This window comes from Callospermophilus lateralis, chromosome 2 (assembly GCF_048772815.1).
Source record: "Callospermophilus lateralis isolate mCalLat2 chromosome 2, mCalLat2.hap1, whole genome shotgun sequence".
Lineage (NCBI taxonomy): Eukaryota > Metazoa > Chordata > Mammalia > Rodentia > Sciuridae > Callospermophilus > Callospermophilus lateralis.
The window spans coordinates 110,727,321-110,753,037 of NC_135306.1; the positions used below are offsets into that span (position 1 = coordinate 110,727,321).

Sequence of the window (25,717 nt, forward strand, 5' to 3'; positions counted from 1 at the left end):
TGCTGAGGCTAGCTTTGAACTCATGGTCCCACTGCCTCAGCCTTCCAAGCTGCTGGGATTATACCTGTGCACCTTTACAACCGGCCCACATCCTATTATTTTTTAATTTGGAAAATATTATTATTATACCTATATACTATATTTCCACTTGATATTTTTAATTTGTTGAGAATATGAAATGGATTCATCATGTTATATAAAAGGTGCACTAAAATTTTATATGGCTTGCTCACCTGTCCATATTAGAAACTTTTTGAATAATTAGGCTTACTATTCTAATTGTTATAACTTAGAATTATGATTGTAATAGTACTCAGTAATATTTTCAAGAATCTAATGAGTATTATTTACATATCTTATAGAAAGTATCTCATTATAACCTGTTCCTTTGTACACCTACTCTTACCAAGTTTGATGTAAAGATCCTATGTAGGGGAGGATTTTTTGCTTTGGGGCTTTTTATGAGAAGGGTTAGGATAGTGCTGTCTCTAATAGAGTGGTGGAGATTCATTTATTGCTTCATTTTAAAATAGCTGTGTTCAGTAGTCCTACCTGTTAAGAAATATTGGGGGAAAATACCAAGTCAACCACTGAAAATGCCCATATAATGATGGTTCAAATTCCCGCCAAAATAAGTTGATCGCTTGATTTTCCCACCACGAGGAAATTTTCTTTTGTATATATGTGCTTAGTCTGTGAGTCAGTCGTTTTGGCATTACCTCTTTATAACTTCTAGTCAGGAAGTTCAGCCAGAGGTTGGAGTGATTACTAAATACTGAGGACTTCCCAAAACCTGTTTTTAAGAGTGGACTAATGTTACGATTCCTGGGAACTTTGAAACATCCTTCATCACTACCATAATTCTGAGATCCACACAATTGACTCATATTTTGTTAAATTCCAAATAAAACCTTTGGGCCACATGATTTCTCAGTCAGTAAGATTGTAGGGGGAAAGCAGAATTAGTTCCTTATCTCTGTCATGTTCCATTTTAACAGTCCATATAACTGTCCGACTCCTCCTATTTTATATGTTTTTCCACCAATGTTGATCTTTGGTTCTTTGAGTTATTTCTACCAAGAACACCTCCACCTCCCTTCTCCTTTAAGTGCATTGAGAAATTAGTCAAGGGCCAAAGTTATTTTCACTTTTTGTCTTTGTCTATAATGCAGTCACCATATTACCGTTTAAGTCCTCAGAAGCTTTCAGATTTGGAAAATGGAGGATCTTATCGCAATGTTTTCCAGTGAAGGTGGTTCATTTAAGATCAATTAGTATATTCCCACTTTACTTTTTTCCTCTGCTCTACACTTCCAAACTGATTGTTTTTATATAGCAAGGAAATGAAGCCAAGTTACCTTAGAAAGAGTGGCTGTTGATTGCAGCTGTATTGCCTTACATTGGAACTGGCTGGTTGGGCCTAATCTGTTTATATCTACTTCAGATTGTTCTTTGGTCAGCCAAAAAAGAAGTCAAGGGTATTGCTCTGAAATGGACCAAAAAAGAAAATTTCCTGTTGCAGTTTCCTGATTTTTAAATTAGTGCCATCCGTTCTTCCCTCTTTCCTCTACTACATTACACATATCTAAGTGATGATACACTTATTTGGGGGCATATAATGTCACTCTTTCATATAGACTCAGGCTCTTGATCTTGCCTAGAACAAAGAAAGTTCAAGTCTCAAAATTGATAGTAACTCTGGTATTTAAACCATCCTAGAAGACAGACATATGGTTCAAATTGAAGTCTGTGACTCTATTAAGAGAAAGGGATTTAAGTTGCCATTTCAGTCTACACACAAATGCTAACCAGCCAGGGGGCTGGGGACTGGAAAAAGCTCTTAACAAATTATGTTAAGAGCCATTTATGAGGGGAGAAATAAATGACCATAGGCCACATGAAGAGAAAACCTCCACCCATAGGACTTTTGATGTGTGGGTGTGAATATCCATTTGCCCAGTTTGTGGCTGGGTTCTGTGAATTTCCTTTCTTCTGGTACTTCTTAGAATAGTCATCTTAAGGTTGAATTTGTAGGTCATAAATCTTTCCCATTGCCAAAAAGTAGTAAAGGATGTAAAATATTTTTATTGACATCAGTACCTGAGAATTATCTGAAACTAACTTCAGATAAATTCTTACTGTTTAAGAAGAACATCTTAGTAGAGGATAGGAAAGGCAGCAGAATACAACAGACACCAGAATGGCAATATGTAAATCAATGGTTGTGCAACTGATGTGATTCTGCAATCTGTATATGGGGTAAAAATGGGAGTTCATATCCCACTTGAATCAAAGTGTGAAATATAATATATCAAGAACTATGTAATGTTTTGAACAACCTACAATAAAAATTAATTAAAAAAAAGAAGAACATCTTTATATTTAAAATAAAATTTTAATTATAGATTAATATAAGCACATTTTAGGGAATTTGGACAGATTTCTAAGTATTCAAACTATAATCATCCCATGTTAAAGATTATCATCATTTCAGATAGATTTCCTTTTATCATTTTTCCTGTGCATGTTTTCCATAAACATAATTATAATCCATGTATATATAATTTTATATGCTACTTTTATCCTTTGTATTATATCAAATATTTCCCCATGCTGCTCCCTATAATAATCATGTTTAAAGATTACATAGCAAATAGATGTACCATGATTTACTTGATCTACTCTATAATGTTATAAAAGTTATTAAGAAAAAAATTTTTTTCTGGTTCTAGGGGGCTTAACCCTGTCTTGAGATTAAGAAATAAAAACATTTTTTAAATGGCTAAGGTGTTAGAATTTTTCTAACATTTGCAAGGTGCTGTGTTCATCACTGATACTTTAAAAAAATAAGTTACTTACTTACTTATTTATTTTCAGTACTTGGAAATAAGCCAGGAACACTCTGCCACTGGGCAGAGTGTTCTTATCTTATTATTTTCTTTTATTATTAATTAATTAATTTATTTTTTGTGTGATGCTTGGGATTGAACTCAGGGCCTTGTGCATGTGAGGCAAGTACTCTAACAGCTGATCTATATCCCCAGTCCTTTTCTCTTATTTTTATTTTGAGTTAGAATCTCGATAAATTGCTCATGCTGGTCTTGAACTTGTAATAATCCTGCCTCAGGCTCCCAAAAAACTTGATTACAGGTGTACACCACCACACCTGGCCTAACATTTTATTTAACTACAATTTTAGTATTCCTAATTTGCATAGCTTTCCTTCGTGTTAGATTATTGCTGTTTTCAACAAAAAGATTAGTGAGATTTCTGTTTTAGCAATTCCTACACTTTTGGTTTCTCATGCATACATTTCCTTTTTCTTATACTCTGTTTTCTTTTTTTTCTTGCTCCCTCCCTCTTTGTTCTTAAATGATCAGTGAATCATTTGTTAGATATTAATTGAGTGCCTTCTCTTCGGCCAGGCAGTGTTCTAGGCTCAAGGAAATCAGTGGTAAGAGAAACACTCAAATCCCTGCCCTCAGAAACCCCTGCCAGACACAGTGGTACACACCAATAATCCCAGCAGCTTAGGAGGCTAAGGATTGCAGGTTCAAAGCCAACCTCAGTAATTTAGCAAGACTGTAAGCAATTTAGTGAGACCCTGTCTCAAAATTGTAAAAAAATTTAAAGGGCTCAGATGTGGCTCAGTGGTTAAATACTCCTGGGTTTAGTTTCTGGTAACAACAACAACAAAACAAAACGAAACAAAAAACCCACTAAAACCCAGTGATTGCTTAGAGGTCCCAGTGAAATGGTTCCAGATCCAAGAAATAAAAATGGGGGAGGGGGGGAAAATGAGTCATTCTTTTTTCTTCTTCCCTTTTCACTATAAAACATTATGTTCATGAATAGAAAATATTCCATAAGCATATACATACACTTCAGTGAACCACTAAAGCAAATGCTTGTGTCGTTTCCACTTAAATAAAAAACGAGAATATGTCATTAGCAGTCTGTATCCCCTTTCACAGCCCCATCTCTGCCGAAATGTAACCAGTGTCTTTACATTACTCAATTTTGTATCAAGGAATGCTACTTATATTGAATATAATGTGCAATGGTTCCATTCTTAAACAGTGTAGTTTTGCCTGCTTTTAAAATTATATTTGAGTGGAATCATGTTGATTATTTTGTGTTTTTATTTCTTGCAACAGTATGTTTATGAGATTTAACCATGTTATTTATATGGCTGTCATTCATTTTTATTTTTATATAATATGCCATAATATGAATACATCACAAGTTATTTTTCCTTTGAATCTGTGTATGAATAGGTATTTGCTTTCAGTTAGAGTTCTAACAACTGCAGTGATTATTTTTAAACACCTGTGTCAGTATTCCCTGTGACATTAATCTACACTAGTAAACATAGGAGTATGTATACACCTAGGGGTGAAGTTGCAAGGCCAGTTTCATTTAATAATGCCAAACTGGTCTGTATGAGAGTTCCAGTTGCTTGGTGTCCCCTCCAGTGCTTACTGTTACTATGCTCTTTAATATTTGTCAACCTGTTGACTGTGTAACAGTTATCTTGTGGTGGTTTTAATTTATTTTTCTCCTTAAATAGGTTGAGCTTTTTGTGTCTATGGGCTCACTTGTGTGCTTTCTCTCTGTTGTCAGCTGTCTTCTTAAACAGTTCTTTTGTCCATTTTTCTACTGGGCTATTTCTCTGTCCTGATGATTTATATGAGTTTTTAATTTCTTTTCAGTTGTCTATATATGAGTCCTCTGCTTTATCTCACTTTGTGATTTCTCATTTCGTTCTCCTTAAAATGTCTTTTAATGATTAAACAGTTTAGTGTAGTTTTACTGTAACCAAATATACTACCTTTTCTTTTTCTTTTCTTAAAAAATACTTTTTAATTGTCAATGGACCTTTATTTTACTTATTTATATGTGGCGCTGAGAATTGAACCCAGTGCCTCACACATGCAAGACAAGTGCTGTACCACTGAGCCCCAGCCCCAGCCCACTACTTTTTCTTTTATGATTAATGTGTTTTGTTTGTTTCTTAAGAATTTCTCTCATTCCCTGAGGCCATAAGAATATTCTCCTTTATTATTATTTTATTAAAAAATTTATCATACTTACGCCTTTCATATGAGGACTGTGTTCCACCTGGAATTGATTTTGTGATATATGTGAGGTAGACATCCTGTTTAATGTTTTTCATATGCATAACCAATTGTTTCCATGTCATTTATTGAAATATTCATCCTTTCCTCACTGGTAATACTGTGTCTACAATTCTTGCCAGTGCAATCTTTTCAAAGAAACTTGTAAACACACAAGCACTATATTGGAATATAGTGAAGACCAAAGAGTTAATTGTCAACAATAAAATGACAAACTAGCAGACTGTAATAACAAAGAAACGTGAAAATTATAATAAAAATAATCTATTTGATGTTCATTTACCTAAATATAAACATACACACGATGCCAAAAGCATGGTGTGGGCACAGATGTGAGGGGCACTAGACTGCCATTATAGGCTAAATCTAGCATTTTCTTATTTTTACCTTTAAACTTGAGCCTAGTCTCAACTTTTGAGCCTTATTTTGTCAGACTTGCAAAAATAATGATAAATTTGAGGTACTATATGTAGCATAGCTCTTGACATAGTGTCCTTTAAACATTCATTTATTTTATACCATAGAGTTTAGAGTGTTGACTAAATGGGAAAACTGTACTGAGAAATGAATCAAGGACATCAGTTCTAGGTCTTCTGGAGATACTGGACTCCCTTCAAGAGTCTCACCACTCAACTCTACAGCAAATTGCTCATTTCTAAGTACTCTGAATTTACTAATAATTTACGGTTATTATTTATTGTTTAGCATCAAATGTGATATAAAATACCTTATTTTACTCATCAATGATTTGTTCCTGATCATTCAGAATGAATATGAATTGGTTTATAGTTGATTCCTATGACTTACAAACAAAAATTCTGAGGGGGAAATTAAGCCATTTTTTAAAAAAAAATTAGAGGTCGTACTGGGGTTGAACCCAGGGTGCTTTACACCAAGCTACATCCCCAACCCTTTTTATTTTTTATTTTAAGACCAGGGTCTCACTAAGTTGCTGAGGGCCTTGCTAAGTTGCTGAGGCTGGACTTGAACATGTGATCCTCCTTCCTCAGCCTCCCAAGTTGCTGGTATTTCAGGCATGTGCCACACTATGCCTGGCAGAAATAATACCATTCCTAATAGATAATAATTATGTTATCTTTGTTTCCCCAAAATAAAAATTGCACAATACTTGGATGACATTATATGGATACTGTATACCCCCTTTTCCTTTTTTTAAGTATTTTTCTCGCCTCAACTTTCTTTTTATAAAACTGTTTTTCTGATTTTCCCCTTCAGCCTTTCTCTCTCCTTTGTGCTGCATCCTCTTGCTATTCTTGAACCTGTGAGTAGGAAGTACCTCTGGGTGTTTCTTAAATAATACTGTTCACCCCTTTTCTTTATTTTTTTCAGCAATATTTTTACACTTATTAAAACTCACTTCCTCAGAACATCTCTACTTATATTTTTTAATTACCTTCTCAAATTTAAAACATATGATATAGTAATTTCTTTTTCCTTCCCAAGTCAGCTTCCAAGTTGAAGCTAAAGCCTATCATCTACCCAAACATTTCAGGGCCATATTCTCTACTTTCCCTTCTTTTTCATCCCATGTATTCTGTTTGTTTACCAAGTACTGTCTACTCTTTTCAAAATATTTTTTGATTTGTCCTTCTCATTTTCACTAATACCACTTTAACACAAGTCTTTGCTCTCACACCCAAGCTAATCTTGCTTTTGGATTAATTTTTATCATGTCACTTGTTTGCTCCAAAATTTCAAGCTCCTTATTGCCTCTGAGACTGGTCCTCAAACCTCTTCAGAAATAACTACATTTTCTTAGCATTTACACCAAATACACAAGTGACAGAAGAAAATTTAGGTGATTTAGTCTCATCAAAATTAAAACTTCTGGGACTGGGGTTGTGGCTTAGAGGTAGAGCACTCACCTAGCAGGTATGAGGCCCTGGGTTCTATCCTAAGCACCACATAAAAATAAATAAATAAAGGTATTGTGTCCAACTAATATATATTTTAAAAAATTAAAACTTCTGGTGGGCTGGGGATATAGTTCAGTGGTAGAATGCTTGCCTAACATGCACAAGGCCCTGGGCTCAATCCCCAGAACCACCAAAAAGACACTTAAAAATTAAAACAAAAAAAACACTTCTGTGTACCCAAAGACACCATCAAGAAATTGAAAAGACAGTCCACAGATTGGGAGAAAATAGTTGTAAATCATATTAAAAATGTGTATCCAGAATAAATTTTTTAAAACTTTATAATGAAAAGACATCCTTATTTAAGGTGAGAAAAAGATTTGAATAGCTATTTCTCCCATACAAATATGCAAACAGCATTTTTTCATAAGCTTATGAAAAGATGTACAATATTAATCATCAGGGAAATGTAAGTCAAAACCACAGTAAGATACCACTTCACACACACTAGTATGGCTTAATAATAATATTTTAAAAGACAGTAGCAATTATTGGCAAAGATATGGAGAAATTGGAACACTGTATATTGCTGATGGGGTTGTAAAATCAGCATCCACTTTGAATAATAGTTTGTCAGTTCCTCAGAAAGTTAAGCACAGAGTTATCATGTGACCCAGCAGTTCCATTCCTAAGTGTATATCTGAGAGAAATGAAAACTCTTTAACACAAAAATTTATGTGAATGATTATAGCAGTATTTTTCATACAAGTGAAAAGTGGAAACAACCTGAATGTCTAACCATTGATGAATGGTATATTCATACTAAGGAATATTACTCAACAATAAAAAAAAACAAAGTACTAACAGGGTAAAACATGAGTGAACCTTGAAAACATTATATAATAAGTGAAAGAAACTTGTCACAAGCATGTCTATTTACATTTATGTGAAATGTTCATAATAGATAGGTCTGTGGAGAGAGAAAGTGAACAACACCAGGACTGGGGCTCTGGAGAAACATTTGGGGAAATGGGGAGTGACTGCTAATTGGTACATGGTTTCTTTTCCGGGGGGTGGGGGGGATAAAAGTGCTCTAAATAACCTGTGGTTATGGTTGTACGACCTTTAAACTAACTGTATGCAATAAATTGATGAATTTTATGGAATGTTTCCTATATTTCTTATTTTTTACTTATCAAGCTGCATGGGGAAATAAAAACAGTCCTTGAGTGGAAGATAGTGAGAATGTGCCAAGAACCAAAGGTTATAATTAATTCATAATCAGATTCCTTATATATGAAGTCTAATAAAATTTTTAAATTTGGGGGAAAAAACTTCTTTTTTCTTTTCTTTCTTTCCTTCAAAAGAAAAGAGAAGGGCTGGATTGTGGCTCAGTGGTAGAGTGCTTGCCTAGCATGTGCAAGGCCCTGGGTTCGATCCTCAGCGCTACATAAAATAAATAAGTAAAATAAAGGTATTGTGTCCAACTACAACTAAAAAATAAATATTTAAAAAAAAAAAAAACAAAAAAGAAAAGCAGGGACCTACAGGAATGAAGTCTGAGGTTCTTGTTTTATCATTTAAAGCTACACTTCATTTGGCCTGATGCTACTCTTCATTCATACGGAAAAGTCTTGTCACCTACCTGTACAAGCCCCAGAGCAGTCTCTTTATGGTTCTTTGAACTTAGCAAGCTAGTTCTAAGTGTCCTTCCCTGCTTATATTCCCTTGGCCCTCCCCTCCATATAGCATTCCATTTCCACTTTCTGCCCTGCGTCTCCAGATCCTGGCCACTCAACTAAGTTCTATCTCCTTTTTGACTTATTTGCCAAAATTAAATCTGTTATGCTATTGGTTCTTCATAGGAACTAACACATTGCTTCACCCATAAGAAGTGTTCTATAAACTCAAGTTCAATAAATAAGTGAAGGAAAATAAGGAAATATTTGAGAGATTTGTAAAAAAGAAATGGAGAGTAAGAAATTCTAGTAAATAAAAAAAATGAAAGATATAAATAAAAGCAATTTCAGAGCCAAAATGTGAATAGAAATGCAATTTTCTGAGTCCAAGGTAACGCTTCAAACTTAGTTCTAAAGCTTTTCTTTACTTGCTTCTTTGGTATTCTGATGTAAGCTAGTGAGACTACTTCTTCAATTTACTCATTACTTTTTTTTTATTACTTTTAATTTTTTTTTCTCATTACTTTTAATTTTAGTTTTGAGAAATTTCTCTTCCATGTTTGGTGATCCTTCATATTTATTTTTCAGTTGTCTAACTAAAAACAGCAAAAATCATCATACTTCTGTTCCACATCTTATCTGTTACCCACCTATCCCATCTCACTTTTACTTCTTACTACACAACCCTAGCATTCCCCTAGAACTTTACCAAATCTAAAGGAGACTAGTTTGGGTTTTAGCTCCCCCCCCCTTTTTTTTTTCCTTCTAGTTCTCTTAAAATGTCTAGCAAAATGTCCCCAAAGGCAAGCCACTAAGAGAATAGAAAGGAGGCATTCTTCTCTAGTTGTTCAGTTCCTGAAATGTCAATTGGAAGGAACTGAATTTCAAAATGAGTTCCAGAGTTAGTATATGTTAATAGTTTCACATTTCTCCTGTATGGATAATTTAAACTTTTAGAAAATAAAGTATAACTGAATAGGCAGTGAACTAGCCAGAATTTTAGTTTACAAGATGCATAGCAACAGTGAAGATTAATGTGAAGTACTTGTAAAGAGCTGCTGAAGGGAAGATAAGATAACAATATGCTTTCCAGGAAACTTCAATTTATAATAATATGCACATGTAAAAAGTGAAGCTGGGCCAGATCCTATAGGTTTGGTACATTAAAAAAAGAATTGGGACACTCAGGCTGCCTTTGTTAGCATCTGCTTTCCCAGTATGTTACATACAGCCAAATAGATGGCTTCACCAGCTAGACCCAATGACCAAATGCAAGATTTCAGTAAGGATCAACAAACAGGAACAAATTCTGATGACTTGCTCTTATTTGTATTACATATCAAACAAGATCTTCTACTCTTGGAAACCTTATAATAGGTCTTCTATAATCACTCCAAATATTGTTCTTACTCCTAACTCTAAGGCTTTGTATTTAAGCAAAATTTGCCCTAACAAAGCACTGAGAAGAAAGCCTTCCACATGGTATTTTCTGCTGAGAATCAATTAATGCTTCATACAGAAAGTAATATTTGTTTTTTTTAAAAGAGAGAGAGAGAGGGGAGAGAGAGAGAGAACTTTTAATATTTTATTTTATTATTATTATTTTTTTAGTTATTGGCGGATACAACATCTTTGTTTGTATGTGGTGCTGAGGATCGAACCCGGGCCGCAAGCATGCCAGGCGAGCGCACTACCGCTTGAGCCACATCCCCAGCCCCAGAAAGTAATATTTGACTGGGCCTTGAAAATGAGTGATATCTTAAAGGTGGAAAAGAAAGGAAAGGCACGGCACAGAAAGGAAATAGCTAAGAAAGGCATGTAAACACAGGACGGGAGTAGTCTAGTAATGCTAGCATGGCTGGGGATAAGTTGGAAAGGTGGGAATGGAATTGGAAGAACCTTATATTACCAAGCCGAGAGATGAAGACCTTCTGCAAGCAGAAGGGAGCCACCAAGGGTTTTTGAGCAAGGAAGTAACAGGTCTGATTTGTGTAACATTCCCTGTGTTGTGAATAGTTGGCTTCTTGGGAGATGAAACGATGTTTGGTGATAAGTGTGGCATCAGTTTAGGCCACAGATGAGAAGAGTATGAAATACAATGGTGGGAGCTGGGTTGTGGCTCAGTGGTAGAGCACTTACCTGCACATTCGAGGCCCTGGATTCAATCCTCAGCACCACATAAAAATAAGTAAATAAATAAACAAACAAATAAAAATAAAGGTAGGGGCTGGGGCTGTAGCGCAGTGGTAGAGCACCTGCCTCACACATGTGAGGGACTGGGTTCAATCCTCAGAAGCACATAAAAATAAATAAATAAATAAAAATGTTGTGTCCATCTACAGTTTTTAAAAAAGTTAAAAAATAAGGTATTATGTATATCAATAACTAAAAATAAGGAAAGAAAGAAAGAGAGAGAGAGATGGATGATAGGACTGGAAAGCAGGAGATGGACCAGACACGTTATGGTGCAAAAGCAGCTCAAAATGGGAAATGAAAAGAAGAAAGGAATTCGAGGTGACTCCAGTGTTCCTATAATAGAGATGGTGATGCCATTAATGAGGCCTTACTGGAGGAGCATCACTGGAAGAACAAGCTTGATTTTGGAAAATGGTGTGTTTCTAGTGTTTCTTTCCAAGCAGGAATTGGAAGTTTAATGCCAGGAACTAAAATCTGGTTCCAGGACCAGAAATGTAAATTTGGGGAATTATTATCAAACAAATGATAATGGAAGCTGTGGGAGAAGAAGAGTTAAGAAAATATGGAGCAAGAAAAGACAGTCAAAACCACCAAATGCTTATGAGGAAGTACCTTCTATAGAAGGTAGAAGAAAGGATAGCAAACAGTGAAAGGAAGCAGAGTTATCAACAGAGGAGTACAGCCAGGAAAGGGAGCAACAAGATCCAGGGACTAGGTGGATGTCTATCCTTTAGGATTGCTGTGGCTGCAGGGAGCACGCATGGTAAGCCTGAGGCAGGAGGCAGTTCCCACTGGAAGTGAGGATGAGGGAGTTCTAGCCTGTCATAGGGACTTGTTCATAAATAAAACTGTATTTTGGTGACCCTATCCTTTGGCCTGACATCCTTGCTCATTTTCTTATTATTCCTCCTAAAGATCCAACCCCTCCTACCTCTCATTCACTTCTTCTTAAAATAGTAAGAAGGAGAGAAAGCAAAATGGGGCGAAACACAAAGAGAATTGAAGTTAAAATGTTCAAGTGTTCTTGGTTCACTTTATAAATATAAAGCTGAATATTCCTTTTTTTGCCTCCCACAGTACTGGGACTGAACCTAGGGGCACTTTACAACTGAGCTACAGTCCCAGCACTCCCCCACTTTTTTAAAATTTTGAGGCAGGATCTGGTTGAGTTGCTGAGGGTTTTGCTAAGTTGCTGAGGCTGACCTCGAGTTTGTGATCTGCCTGTCTCAGCCTGCTGAGTTGCTAGAATTAACAGGGATCCGCCACTATGCCCAATATATTCTTCATCTTGCATAAGCCTCCTTAACAATGATAACATCACTTTGTGTAATTTTTAAGTGGTCATAATTTGTGCTTATGTTTGTCATAAGGAATAAAAATAATACGAATTTTTGGTCTAACTGAGGAGGCTTCATGAATTTGATTTTAAAGCAGTCTAAACATCAATGTTCAGTTTATTTTTATTCTTAAAGGGGTAAGTACCACCTACCTTACTCTGCCTAGGTTTATGAAGGGATCAGTGTTGTTGTTGTTGACATAAACCAGTCATGCTTACTTTAGTTAACCAGGTACCTTTTACATTCCAGCTTTCTATATTTCTGTTTCACTATTTTATTTTTAAGTTCCAAGTGGTTGTTTATGTAATTTCTAAATGTTCTCTTTTTTCATTTGATATTCAAACTTAATGATCTGGGGACCTTTGCACTGGTGACTAGAGACTAGTGTTTGCTGGGTTGTGATGACATGAGTTGTTCCATTTGCCTTTCTAGATTTTGGCTTCAGTAACCTCTTCACTCCTGGGCAGCTGCTGAAGACCTGGTGTGGCAGCCCTCCCTATGCTGCACCAGAACTCTTTGAAGGAAAGGAGTATGATGGGCCCAAAGTGGACATCTGGGTAAGTAACTGCCTTCTCTTCAACCCCATCCACCCCATCACTGGGTGGCACTATTCTCATCCCGGAGGACACATAATTCTGCATGTGAATGAAGAGCATGGTCACCTGTTCTTCTATTCCCATTCTTCAGCAGTCTTCTCTCTAATATTCATCTTATGGGCTGAACGTTAGTTTCAAACTACCCCTTGGAATCTGCAAAAGAACCCCAAGGGCCAGTGTGGATGGGCACTCTTGTCAAAAACAGTGATTCTTTCTGTTGTTGCTTTGCCTTACCCCTAGAAGATAAGCACTGAGAAAAGTTTGGGATATGACCCCAAATACAGGTCTAGAAGCAAAGAAGAATGTTAACTATTCTGAAGGTGGTTGGTCTTGACAGTGCCCCATATTATCTGTCATAAAAACAGAAAAAGTTTGTTGGATAATCTTGTGTGACTCACCATCATCTTAACACACATGCCAAAATGGCCTCTTTTTATTTCCTCTGATGCAATTAATTGTACATACTCTCTGTTTGGGATGCAGAGTCTTGGAGTTGTCCTCTATGTGCTTGTGTGCGGTGCCCTGCCATTTGATGGGAGCACACTGCAGAATCTGCGGGCCCGGGTGCTGAGTGGAAAGTTCCGCATCCCATTTTTTATGTCCACAGGTAAGGGAGCTGCCAATACACAGCTGTGACTTGGGTTCATGCTAAGTTATTCCAGGAATTTAATGATGGAGTATAAATGGCCCATTTAACAACCTTTCTTAGTTCCAGTTTCTGTCCTGGTGCTTCCAAGAGGCAAAGTTGGGTAGGAACAGAGTAATATCTACATCAGCACCAGATAGCCCTGCCTGTGTTTGAATCTGAACTCTACACATTACTAAGTCTGTCTGAGCTTTAGTTTCTGCATCTATAAATTGGCTGAGAGTTTTGGGAGGGGTATTACTATAAGGATTATATGAGATAATGTATATAAAGGTCAGTAGGCAATACAGTAAATATTCCTGTTACACCTCTGTCCTCCCACCGCATCCTCTTTTCATTATAATATTAGGTTTCCATTTGTTAGGGCCCCATTGCAATGTGTGTGTATGTGTTTTTGGTTTTTTTTAAGTATATTTTTTAGTTTTTGATGGACGTTTATTTTATTTATTTATATGCAGTGCCAAAAATTGAACCCAGTGTCTCACACAAGCTAGGCAAGTGCTGTAACACTGAGCCACAACCCCAGCCTACAATGTGGTTTTATTTTATTTTATTTTATTTTATTTTTTTTGGCACCAGGGATTGAACTCAAGTGCACTCAACCACTGAGCTGCATCCCCAGCCCTATTTTGCTTTTTATTTAGAGATAGAGTCTCACTGAGTTGCTTAGCACCTCACTGTTGCTGAGGCTGGCTTTGAACTTGCGATCCTCCTGCTTCAACCTCCCGAGCAGCTGGGATTACAGGCGTGCACCATGGCACCTGACTCCGCAATGTGGTTTTAAATGCTAAGGATAAAGCATGCTTTGCATCCTAGTCTTCTACTACTTCATTTCCTACTTCTATAATACTCGTCCTCCAGACTCTCATAAAAAAATATTTTTTAAATGAGTGGGCAGTAGGGTAAGTAGCTTTTGGAAAAATTTAACATTGGAAACAGATACCAGATACCCAGAATCTAGTTTTTTTCTCCATCTATATGCATATAAGAGAATATTTTAGAGATAATATAGAAAGTAGTGTACTTTGCTTAATCATCTGTTTTCATTTTAAGGAAGAACATATGTCGCCTGGGTTGGCAGCAAAGTATAAGCACATGGGAATTGCATTTTAGAATAAGTAGGTGAAACATGAACTAGATTTAACTTTAAGTTGCCTTAGAATGCATGACTTAGTAGTATATTAGACAATGATAAATTCTGTGAGAAAAATGAAATAGAAGAATGCAGGATGGTGGGTGGGAGGTCATTTGAAAAGATATGGTGGGGAAAAGTAAATATTTAAAGAAGGTGAGGGCTTAAGCTATGACGTCTGCAGAAGAGAGTCCCTGGCTGAGGGATTTGCAGGTGCACTGGCCCCAGTGGAGGGAACATGCCTGAGTATTTGAGTAACAGGAAGCAGGTCTGTGTGCTCTAAAGGAAAGGGGGACAGCCAGGAGGCAGAAGAGACCAGAGAGGTAAGATGGAACGGAATTTTACCGTTTAGTTAAAGACTATGCTTTTTATTCTGAGTGAAATGCAAACAGTTGGGGGATTTTGACAGAGGAATGATGTAATCTGACCTGTTTTTTCCTTTAGATTGTATTATGAAATTTTTCAGACATACAAAAAAGTTGAAAGAATTTTACAGAGACTTTTTAAAAAATATTTTTTTAGTTGTAGATGAACATATATCTTTATTCATTTATTTATTTATTTTTTTGTGGTGTTGAGGATTGAACTCAATGCCTCACATGTGCAAGGCAAGCGCTCTGCCACTGAGCTGTAGCCCCAGCCCAGCTACAGCCTCAGCCCTACAGTGACCTTTTTATTTTTTTATTTACTTCTTTATTCTGCAGTGCTGGGGATTGAACCAGGGCTCTGCACACACTAGGCAAATGCTGAATCCCTAAGCTATATCCCAACCCTTAGAGTGACTTTAAAAATATTATTGCTGTGGATGCTATATTTCTAGTAGGCCAAACGGTACAATGGCAGAAGGAAAGAGACCAATTAGAAGGAAACTTAAAATAATTCAGATGACAATTATTGGTGGCTAGTTCTGAGACTGCGGTATAACATGGGAAAAAGATAATACATGGTCACCATTATATTATAATGTGATACAATAATACTATCCACCATTATAGTTTCATACAGAGTGGCAGGCACTGTTTTAGACGTACCAAGTTTGATGTGCCTGTTAGACATCTAAATTGAGATATTACATACACCACAGTTAAATTTGGGAGAGTTGTAGGCTAGTATATTTGGGAATCATCTTTGAATAGATGGTTTATAAGAGTGGCTAGTGAGGAAAGCCAAGGTCAGCTTGTCTTAAAAAAAGCCAAATGAAGATAATGGAGAAGGGACTAAGGAGCCATGGGGAGTGGTGCTGCCAAGTGAAGCAAGAGGACTGGAGCAAGTGTTGGATTTAGATGTGTGGAGGCTGTTGATCTTGAAGTAGTTTTAGCGGAGCTGTAGGAACAAAAGGCTCAGAGAAGAGGATGGAAGGGAATGGAGAAAGGAAGTAGTCATATCTCTCTCCAGTTTTAATAAAAAGGAAGAAGAGGTGTTCCAGGAGATTGCTCTGGCCAGGGTCATCATTGATCTTGTCTTCAATCAACTGCCTGTCTTGAGTTTTATCTTGCTGCCCTCCCAAGTGTTTTTAGTGCTTCACCATTCCTTACCCTTTAAAATGGATTTTATATTTTAGAGCACTTTTAGGTTCACACCAAAACTGAACAGAAGGTATGGAGTTTCCATATACCCTTCTGTGCCTACCCCCGACACTTCCCTTCAATCAACATCTTCAAGTACTGTGGTACCTTTGTTACATCTGATGGACGTACTCTGATGCAGAATTATTGTCTACAGTCCATAGTGTACATTAGGGTTCATTGAATGTGGCATTTGCTGTGGGTTTTGACAAATGCATAATGACATGTGTTCACCAGTATAGTACCATATAGAATAGTTTTACTGCCCTAAAAATCCTCTTGGCTCTGCCTATTCATCTCCCATTTCCCTCACCATCACTTATTCTTTTATTGTCTCATTCTTTTATTGTCTCTTTTCCAGAATGCCACATATTTGGAAACATCACAGTATGTAGCATTTTCAGATTGGCTTCTTTCACTTAGTAACATGTGCATTAGTTTCATCCATGTCTTTTTATGGCTAGATATCTCATTTCCTTTTAGTGCTGAATAATAGTTCAATGTCTAGGTGAACCATAGTTTATCCTTTTACCTTGTTGCTTCCAAGTTTTGATAATTATGAATGAATTTGCTGTAACATCCTTGTGCAGGTTTTTATAGGGACATAAATTTTCAGATCATTTGGATAAATACCAAGGAGCTTGGTTATGGGGCCATAACCAAACTATGGTTAGTTTTATAATAATCTGACTAACTGTCTTCCAAAGTAGCTGTACCATTTTTTGGAGAATGAGAGTTCTTATTGCTTATATCCTCACCAGCTTTGATGGTATTAGCATTTTGGATTTTGTCCACTCTGATAGATATATATTGATATCTCATTGTTTGGGGTTTTGTTTTATTTTTGTTTGTTTTGTTTAGTCTTGCACATGCTAGGCAATTGCTCTATCATGTCCCGCTCCCCCCCCCCCATCCTCTCTTTTATATTTCGAGACAGTCTTGCTAAGTTGCCTAGGTTCACCTTGACCTCGGTATCCTCCTGCCTCAGTCTTCCCCATTGATTCTTACTTGCCATCTGCCTGTCTTTGGTAAAGTATCTCTTTAGGACTTTTGCCACTTTTTTTTTTTTTTTTAAATAAATATTGCTTTGTTGTCCATGTTGGCCTCAAACTTTTGGGCTCAAGTAATCCTTCTGCCTTAGCCCCCTGTGCAGCTGGGATTGCCCACTTTTTATATAGGTTTTTTACTTCATTTTTACCTTCTGAAACACTTTTTTCTCATTGCTTCCAAGTTACCACATTCTCTAGTTGTGGGGTTCTTGACAAACATTGCAGAAATGACTTTAGTTAGCTAATTTAATTTAGCTCTTAAGACAGATATTTATTTCAGAGAGCAAGGCACACATTCAAGGAAAAATGTGGGTCATCTCAAGAGTGAGAGATACTTTTGGGGTTCTCAGACTCTTCTTTTAAAGGAAACTTGGTCATGGTGTCTGCTGGTCACAGGAAAGTCTGTGGTGACCTGGTCATTCTCAGGTTCCTTTGGGTGATATGGTCTCCATTATCTGATCAGTAAATATAATTGGCACTTACCCTAAATTATAGGTTTCTTAAAACATAGTATCTCTTTTTGTTTTATTTATTACATAGGCTAATTAATAGTGCACAAAGTAATTTTTCTAAGTGAGTGAATTTATGGTAACTCTAAAATTTATAAAATTCCTAGAAATGTGGGAGTGCCAGGCCTGGAAAAGAACTAATTTGAGGAGTGATGACAGGACTGGGAGGAGAGGTCTTTGGACCGTAAGCATGAGGCTTTTTTTTTTTTTTTTTAGTTGTGGATAAACAATAACTGTATTTTATTTATTTACTTATTACGTGGTGCTTAGGACCAAAACCAGTACCTCACTCGTGCAAGGCAAGTGTTCTACCACTGAGCCACAACCCCAGCCCTGTATAAGACTTTTAAAGTTCCATTTTCCTTGGTTTTTCTTTTGTTTCCTTCTTACTTTTATTTTTTTCTGTACTTCCTCAGTACAATCTCTCTTGCCTAAATTCAGCTCTGTGGATTTCTGGCTCTAGTCTTGTCCTTTTGTAATCCATTCTCCACATTGCTGCATGAATAATCCTTTCAAAATACAAATATAAAAACAAAACATGCTAGACACCCACAAATCTGATCATACCATTTTCCAGCTTAAAACATTTCACTGGTTTGCCATTGCCCTAATGTGCTAATATGTCTAAAGCACTGACTTTTAAACATTTTTACTATGGCCATAATAAAAACGTATCTTCTCTGTTGACCTAGAACATACATATGTGCATACAAATGAACAAAAGTATTTTTTAAAAAGCAAAGTTTACTATTACTGTATGCAGTACACTCTAGTATATTTTATTCTATTCCATTAAAAAATGGTGATTACAACTTAATGAACTGAGCTTATGACTGCTGCTTAAAAAACAGTGGCATGGAAATACCTCTCTGTGCTGGCTCCTGCCTTTCTCTTCAACATCAGCTCCCATCTACAACCAGCCATCCCAATTGTGTTCTAGTTCTCTCAATTTCATGTTCTCTGGAAGCAGCTTCCTCTGCCCCAAATACTTTTTTCTTCCTCAATCCCATTTCATCCATTCCTGTATTGTAGAATCTAGAAGAAAGTAGATGGGCTAGAAGTAAGAACCAAGATATTTTTCTACTAATTCTTCAGGCCCCTGAACTTTATCTTACCATAATACTTATCATACCTTATATTTTAATTCCTTTGTTGTTTGTCTTCCACACTAAACTTTAGAGTAAGTACAAACAAAATGTCTTTTTCACAGTTGTCTATAATCTAGCATAGTGTCTGGCATGTAGTAAGATTTATCTCTGTCAGAATGCAGCCCCAATTTCTCCTCAATGACTTTCATTTACATTTAGAATAAATTTCTGAAAGTCATTATTGTTTTAGCCTATAGGGCACAACTGCGATTGACCCTCCCCTCCTTGATTTCATTTCTCTGCTCTTCATTCCCTCTTTCTTTCTGGATTGGTTGAACCAGAGGTGCTGTGCCACTAAGCTACATTCAATCCTTTGTATTTTCTGTTTTAAGCAAGGGTCTTGCTAGGTTGCCCAGGAAGGCATTGAATTTTTGATACTCCTCCTGAGTAGCTGGAGTTACCAGTGTGCACTGCTGTACCCAGCTTGATCTCATTTTCTGTTGCTCTTCATCTAAGGTTTTGAACTCCAGTCACAGAGGCATCCTTGCTATTTCTCCACCCTGTAAGCACATACATTCCTGTTCCCTCAGATATTTTCTTGTCCTCTCAGAGGATCCTTTCCTGACTACCCCCAACAGTTTTTTCATATATATATATATTTTAGCTATAGGTGGACATTGGACATGATATCTTTATTTCATTTTTTATATGGTGCTGAGGTTTGATCAGCATTTTTTTTCTATAACTCTGCTTTTTCTTTTTTTTTTTTAAGAGAGAATTTTAATATTTATTTTTTAGTTTTCGGCGGACACAACATCTTTGTTGGTATGTGGTGCTGAGGATCGAACCTGGGCCGCACGCATGCCAGGCGAGCGTGCTACCACTTGAGCCACATCCCCAGCCCTATAACTGCTTTTTCTTCAGAGCATTTGTCATGACCTAACAGTATATATTGTCTCTTACCTCTGACTTCCAGTATCACTTGACTGTACTAAGCTTTTGTATTTTGTTGACTGCTAGGTTCTCAGAGTTTAGGATAGTGACTGAGTTCTAGTAGGCACTCATAATTATTTATTAAATGAATGAATTAATGCACAGGTTTGTTAAAATGTTGACTACAAAAGCTCTTTCAGAGGGGATATGCTTATTCAAATAATAATAATATCAATAGTAGTATCAAGAAATTAGCAAGTGTGGTGGAACACACCTGTAATCAGTGATTGGGGAGGCTGAGGAAGGAGGATCTCGAGTTTAAAGCTAGCCTCAATAAAAGTGAGGTGCTGAGCAACTCAGTGAGACCTGTCTCTAAATAAAATACAAAATAGGGCTGGGGATGTGGCTCAGTGGTCAAGTGCCCCTGAGTTCAATTTCTGGTACTATATATATATGGTATTTCTTTAGAGTTTTAGAGTTTATCAGATATTTTCTTATACTTGATCTAATTTGAGCAACATAACTATAGCATATATTATTTTATCATTTTGTCGATAAAGTTTAGGAAGCTGAAGTTTAAAGAAATTAGTTGACTTCCCTAAGGCCGCATAGGTAATAAGTAACTTAGTCATTACTTAAATTCAGTGTTTGTTCTGCTACACCACACTATTGCAAAAAAGGGCAAGATAAATAAACCACTTCCTCTGCTTTTCCAATGTCCACAGTATTTCCTGTGAGCAACTTGAATCTCCTCTACTCTCCACCCCCACACCCTCAGATCATGGCAAAATATTCTTGTTCAAGCCTTAGCAGAGCTGGCTTTAGAGAGTGGATCCTGGTAAACAGCTAGCCATGCTGTCAACCCCACTGTCTATTAGTGCTTAGACATAAACCATATTACATTAAGTACTTAGAAAGAACTAATATTTATAATATAAGTTAGTGTGAAAGCTTAAAGACTCAAGAGAAAGCCCACCTGATTATCCTAAATGTAGTCACTCTTTTATCTCAGACAAGTAATTCCCTAACTAGGAACAAAAATTTTTGTAAGATTAAGTAGAGAAAACAAACCAGTCTAGGAAATGAATTAACATTTTTATATTGCTATATTACCATTATGATCTCTCCTTGCCCCTGAAAGTACATGCACTTGGCGTTGCCTTGAATCCTGGGACCCATCAGAAGGTACTGTCAAAAGGAGAGAAGAACATGAATTCCTAAGATTATTCATTCTTTTCTTAACTGAGATACCCTTCCAATACCATGAGGTTTCAAGTTCATGTGAAGGAAGCCCAGAGACTGCTGAGTCCTCTTCCTGTTAACAGTGACTGTTTCTGGGCACGGTTGTGCCTTGCTAGACTTGAGAGTTAATTCTTGTGGAGGTAAGAGCCTGTCAGGTGTGCTGTCACTGTTCTACAGATTATGGGTTGAGGGAAGTCCTTAAGAACTAGATCTCTTCTTAAGTTGTTATCATAGACTTGAGCTGAATTTGACCATTTTTCTGCTAGAAACAAAGCTGGTGTAGTTTTCTAAATTAACACTTGAGAGACAGGGAGGAAAGGCTATATCATCTAGCTGCTTCTATCCAAGTTAAATTCCTTAGTATCCAGCTATATGGGATACCATGCTCAACAATGTATATGGTTAATTCAAGAATTCTAAGCTTCTCTTTATTGTCAGCAATGTGTGGAATGAAGTATCTTCACAATTAGAAGTTTTTATGCCTGGTCTCATCTGTTTGATACAAGCTTCCTGTGGTAGGGGTCCTGAGACGTGCTAAATATGTATGCTTTCAACTTAGAATGACAATGCTACAAATTTATAAGGTGATTTATTGAAAGCTGAATTGACTTCACACCACATAGTCTTAGAATTATTTGGAGTTCTTCCTCCCTTCCCTGCTAGAATGTCAGCCCTTTGATAGCAGTACTATGTTTTGCACATTAATACCTTACATAAAACTTTAAAAAGCCCCCAGTAGGGTATAAATTTGCAGTAAATATTTTTGAATAAAAAACTAAATTACTACAGAGTCACTTATGTTAAATAACTTATGTTAAACTTTTGTATTATATGGTTAAAGTGATAGGTAACTCACTTGATTTTACGTGCTTTTGTTATTTGAGTTATTGTGTAGGTGATCAGGTCAAGTGACTTCTAGTTTTTAAAGGTGTTTAGGGCTTCTGAAGAGTTGACTTTCTGTGTCTCATACAAAACAAAATCAGACAGACTATTTTGGGGTTAAACTTATCAGAGCATCCCAGAAAGTATCCCTTAGGAAAATCCCCAAGCCAAATTATACAAGAATTATCTAGGTGGTATAAAGTCAATTCAGCCTTCAATAAATCCTCTTTAAATTTGTAGCACTGTCATTATAACTTGAAAATGTACATTTTCCTGAGCTATCATAGAAGATGAGACAAATGTGCCTGACCACATGTGTCAGCAGATGCTTTTTTCTGACTCCCCCTCCCACTAGTGGAAGACAATAAGTCAAATATTTTGGGTATCAAATTCATTCAGTAATAGCATATTTTGAAAAACCCCTGGAATTCCCACTTATCAAAGCCTAGTTTGCCTTATTCTCCTGTTATACCACCTGCTAGCAAACATAGTAAGATCATTTATTTAACTGAAGGAAAATTAATTTACAATGAAAAAAACTGCAGTGTTAGTGAGTGCATAGAAATCTCTTGTGGACAATATTTTTGAGTCCTTATTGATTAGACTTCATTGTGACTTAATTAGTTGTAATACTGCATAAGCATTTTATCACTGGGAATGCAAGACCCAGGCTTACATAATGGTTCTGATGGAGAATGTACCCTGCAGCTACTGCCAAAAAGCTTCCACTTACAAGCAAACAACTCTGCCCTGATCGGCTTACTCATCAAGAACCACACAGCATCTTTCTTGGCTAATGCCACTTTGTTTAGAGAGAATGGGGCAGGGGATTAAAGTAGCTCACCCACCCGTGCCAACACACTAAGGGGCACAGAGCCCTCAGAGCAGTTCTTTCATACCTTTCAAGGTGTACTTCACTGCCAGGGAGAAAATCATGTTGCCTTCATGTCAGTGAATGCAGAAAACAGGAGTGATGTCAGAAAAGAAGCTAGTGTAAAGCAGGTCTCCTATAGCCATCCCTTTAACATCCACCTACCATTATAGAAAACCAGGGCCTAAGTGTTGATACTGCCCTATTTATTATTCATCTTTTCAACTGTCTCCTTGCTATGGCAACCCTATGTAGAAAAACAGAGAAAGGAAGTTCTAAGTAGAAGGATTCTAGAGGTTTGGATAACATTTACTGAATACTTTCCATGTGCCAGGCACTGTTGCACTAACTGCTTAAAGCTCAAAACAATGCTATAGTGAAGGCTATTATGTAAAGTAGGCAATATGATGGGTCATTTGATGGACAAGAAAATTAGAACATGATAAGTTTAACTAACATGCCTGAGATCACACATGTAATAAGTGGCAGGGCTGAGATTTGAACAATGACAGTTTGACTTCAGAAACCTTCTAACCATCTTTGATTGTATTTTAGTTCTCACTAAATACATATCTGGCGAGTTATTCCAAGTATCAAGAGAGTCCTGGAATGGATATCTTTGTCTAAGTACATCTGGATAATCTATCAAAGGAAGTGCTAATTACTAGCAAATACTGAGTGTTGGACCCTGGAGTAAAACTGAGCTAGAATTTTGTTCTACTATAATGATTGATGATAGGACTCAGAAAAAGCCATGTTTACTGTAAGCAGCAAGTCTTGGAAAATGTGAAGCAAAATGGACAGGCTTCAGCACAGTAGGGTAGCAAACAAGGGTCTTTTCAGCTTGGACTGGATTTCAGTGTGGGCATCTCCAGCCTTAAGCAGGGTCTCTTGATTTCTGAATCTTAATTATGGGAGCATCACAACCACCAAAAAAACCTGATTGACAATAAGGAAATTGAGGGCTGCAGGTACAACTTGGTGGTAGAGCATTAACTCCTAGTTTGTACCCAGGTCCTGGGCTTGATCCCCAGCACCAAAAGAAAAAAAGAAGGAAACTTTTAAGAAATAGGTATTATTTTTCTAATAAACAGACATGTAGGTCAAACACTGTTTTCTTCATAGTCTATCTTGTGTTGAAAGAACCCTCTCAACATCAGTGTATTGATTCCTAATACAAACTTTTCTTACCAACTGCATCTCTGTTAGCTAAATTGTTCCAATTCATCTCCCTGTGGCCTCTGTGTTCAGTCATCAAAAGTGTTTCACAAGATTTAGAGCTGTAGGAACTTTTTTCTATTCCAGAATATTCTGATTACATTACAGAAACTAGTGATGTATTTGTATTTATTTGAGGAGGTTTGTATTTAATTCGAAGAACTCTCCTGTACAGCCTCAATGCTACTCCTCGCTGGCATACAGTTGGTAATTAATAAATGCTTATTGGTTGAAAAAAAGAAGCAGAAAAGTGAAGAAGGTCCTGGACTTTAAAAAAAAAAAAGAAAGAAAAGAAAAATCAAGAATGCTACACTTTCTAATATGATCCCCATCTCACTATTGGAATAGCATTTTAGAAATTTGCCAACATGTTCCAGTATGGGACTTCCGTTTCTCTATCCAGAACAACTGAAAGCAAATGGTTTCAAAGCAGTATTTTCCCCCTCTATTTTCTTGTGTTAGAGGAACTAACACAAGTGCTTATTTTTATGAGTCAAATCTTAGTACAACAATTGCTATTTCAGATTAATTAAGTTCCATTCCAGTTAATTTCAAGGTCATATGTTTTGTTTGATTGTATGTAAAACTGTGGCATTAACTATTGCTTTAAATAACCAATTCTTTAACTTCATATTTAGAGATGCTTTCTTATAGCAATAGTGTAACAAAATTTAATTTATAAAGTAAAAGTATTCAGATTCTATAACACTTGCTTTTGATATATGCATTTACTTGTTTTTTCCACAACATTATTGTTCTAGGAGTATCAAATGTTACAAAATTTCTTTGCAACAACAACAAACCCCCTGTATTTTGAATGATTATATTTAACATTTATGTAGGCTGAATATGTCTATAAACTGGCACAGTGTATGTTATTTATACATACCAATGTCTTATTTGAAGACCATTTGTCTATTAAGTGTTAGATTTTTAAAAAATGACCGTGGGAAATAGATTTCACCCTAGTTGGTAGTTGACAGTGAAAGAGTTCCCTTAGGCATATTAATAAAATGTCGTTTTTAGAGTGCATTCTACAGGCAGAGTGAGGATTCCTAACTCTGGCCAGCTTCTTACCCAAAGAAGGTATTTTGGCCAAAAACAAACAAAAATCCCACTATTTTTATTGATTTACCTTTAAATTATTTCTGTAGGGATCATGACATTGCAAGATGGTCACACTACTTTAGCCATGATTCTGAAAGTATAAGGATATTATGACATACTTTTATTTTCCTTTCACGAAGAAAAACATTATATTTTGTGTGTTATTTTCCTTTTTGGAAAAGGTAGACAGAATTAAAAAGCAGCTGTGAGTCACGAGCATTTGTAAATCCAGACAATATGAAGTAAGGGGATAGACTCTTACTTGCCAAAGCCATCTGCTCTGTCCTGAGAGTGTCATTGCAGACTATTCAGTCATGTTCTGTCTGCTGTGATACTATCAGTTCTTGCCCATACCCACGTTTGAGCTGGACAATGTGAATGAAAACAGAAGCAAGCAACATATTGCCTAGTACCCTTGGCTAAGGATAAGACTTTAATGCCATTTAACTGTTAACCATCTTAACCATCTTAAGATGGTTAAGACTTTAATGCTATTTAACTGTTTACAATTTTTTTTAATAAAGTTCTGCATTTTCCATGGAAACAGATGTTTTAGAAATTTAATAGCCAATTAATTTGTTTCCTCTTTGGATTTTGGGATTTAGAAAAATAGAGCCCTCTTTGAAACTTGAATTGCTCTAAAAGTAATTCA

At 36.4% G+C, this 25,717-nt stretch overlaps 1 protein-coding gene across 4 annotated transcripts in view; it reads left to right on the forward strand.

Annotated features, from left to right (window-relative positions):
- The window catches only part of Sik3 (SIK family kinase 3), a 242,308-nt gene that overhangs the window by 177,492 nt on the left and 39,099 nt on the right, over window positions 1–25,717 (forward strand). For all 4 annotated transcript variants that reach the window (XM_076846383.1, XM_076846384.1, XM_076846386.1 and 1 more), the window contains exons 5-6: window positions 12,660–12,784; window positions 13,307–13,430. In XM_076846383.1, coding sequence (XP_076702498.1) covers window positions 12,660–12,784; window positions 13,307–13,430 — 249 coding nt within the window. The remainder of the gene's footprint in view (window positions 1–12,659; window positions 12,785–13,306; window positions 13,431–25,717) is intronic.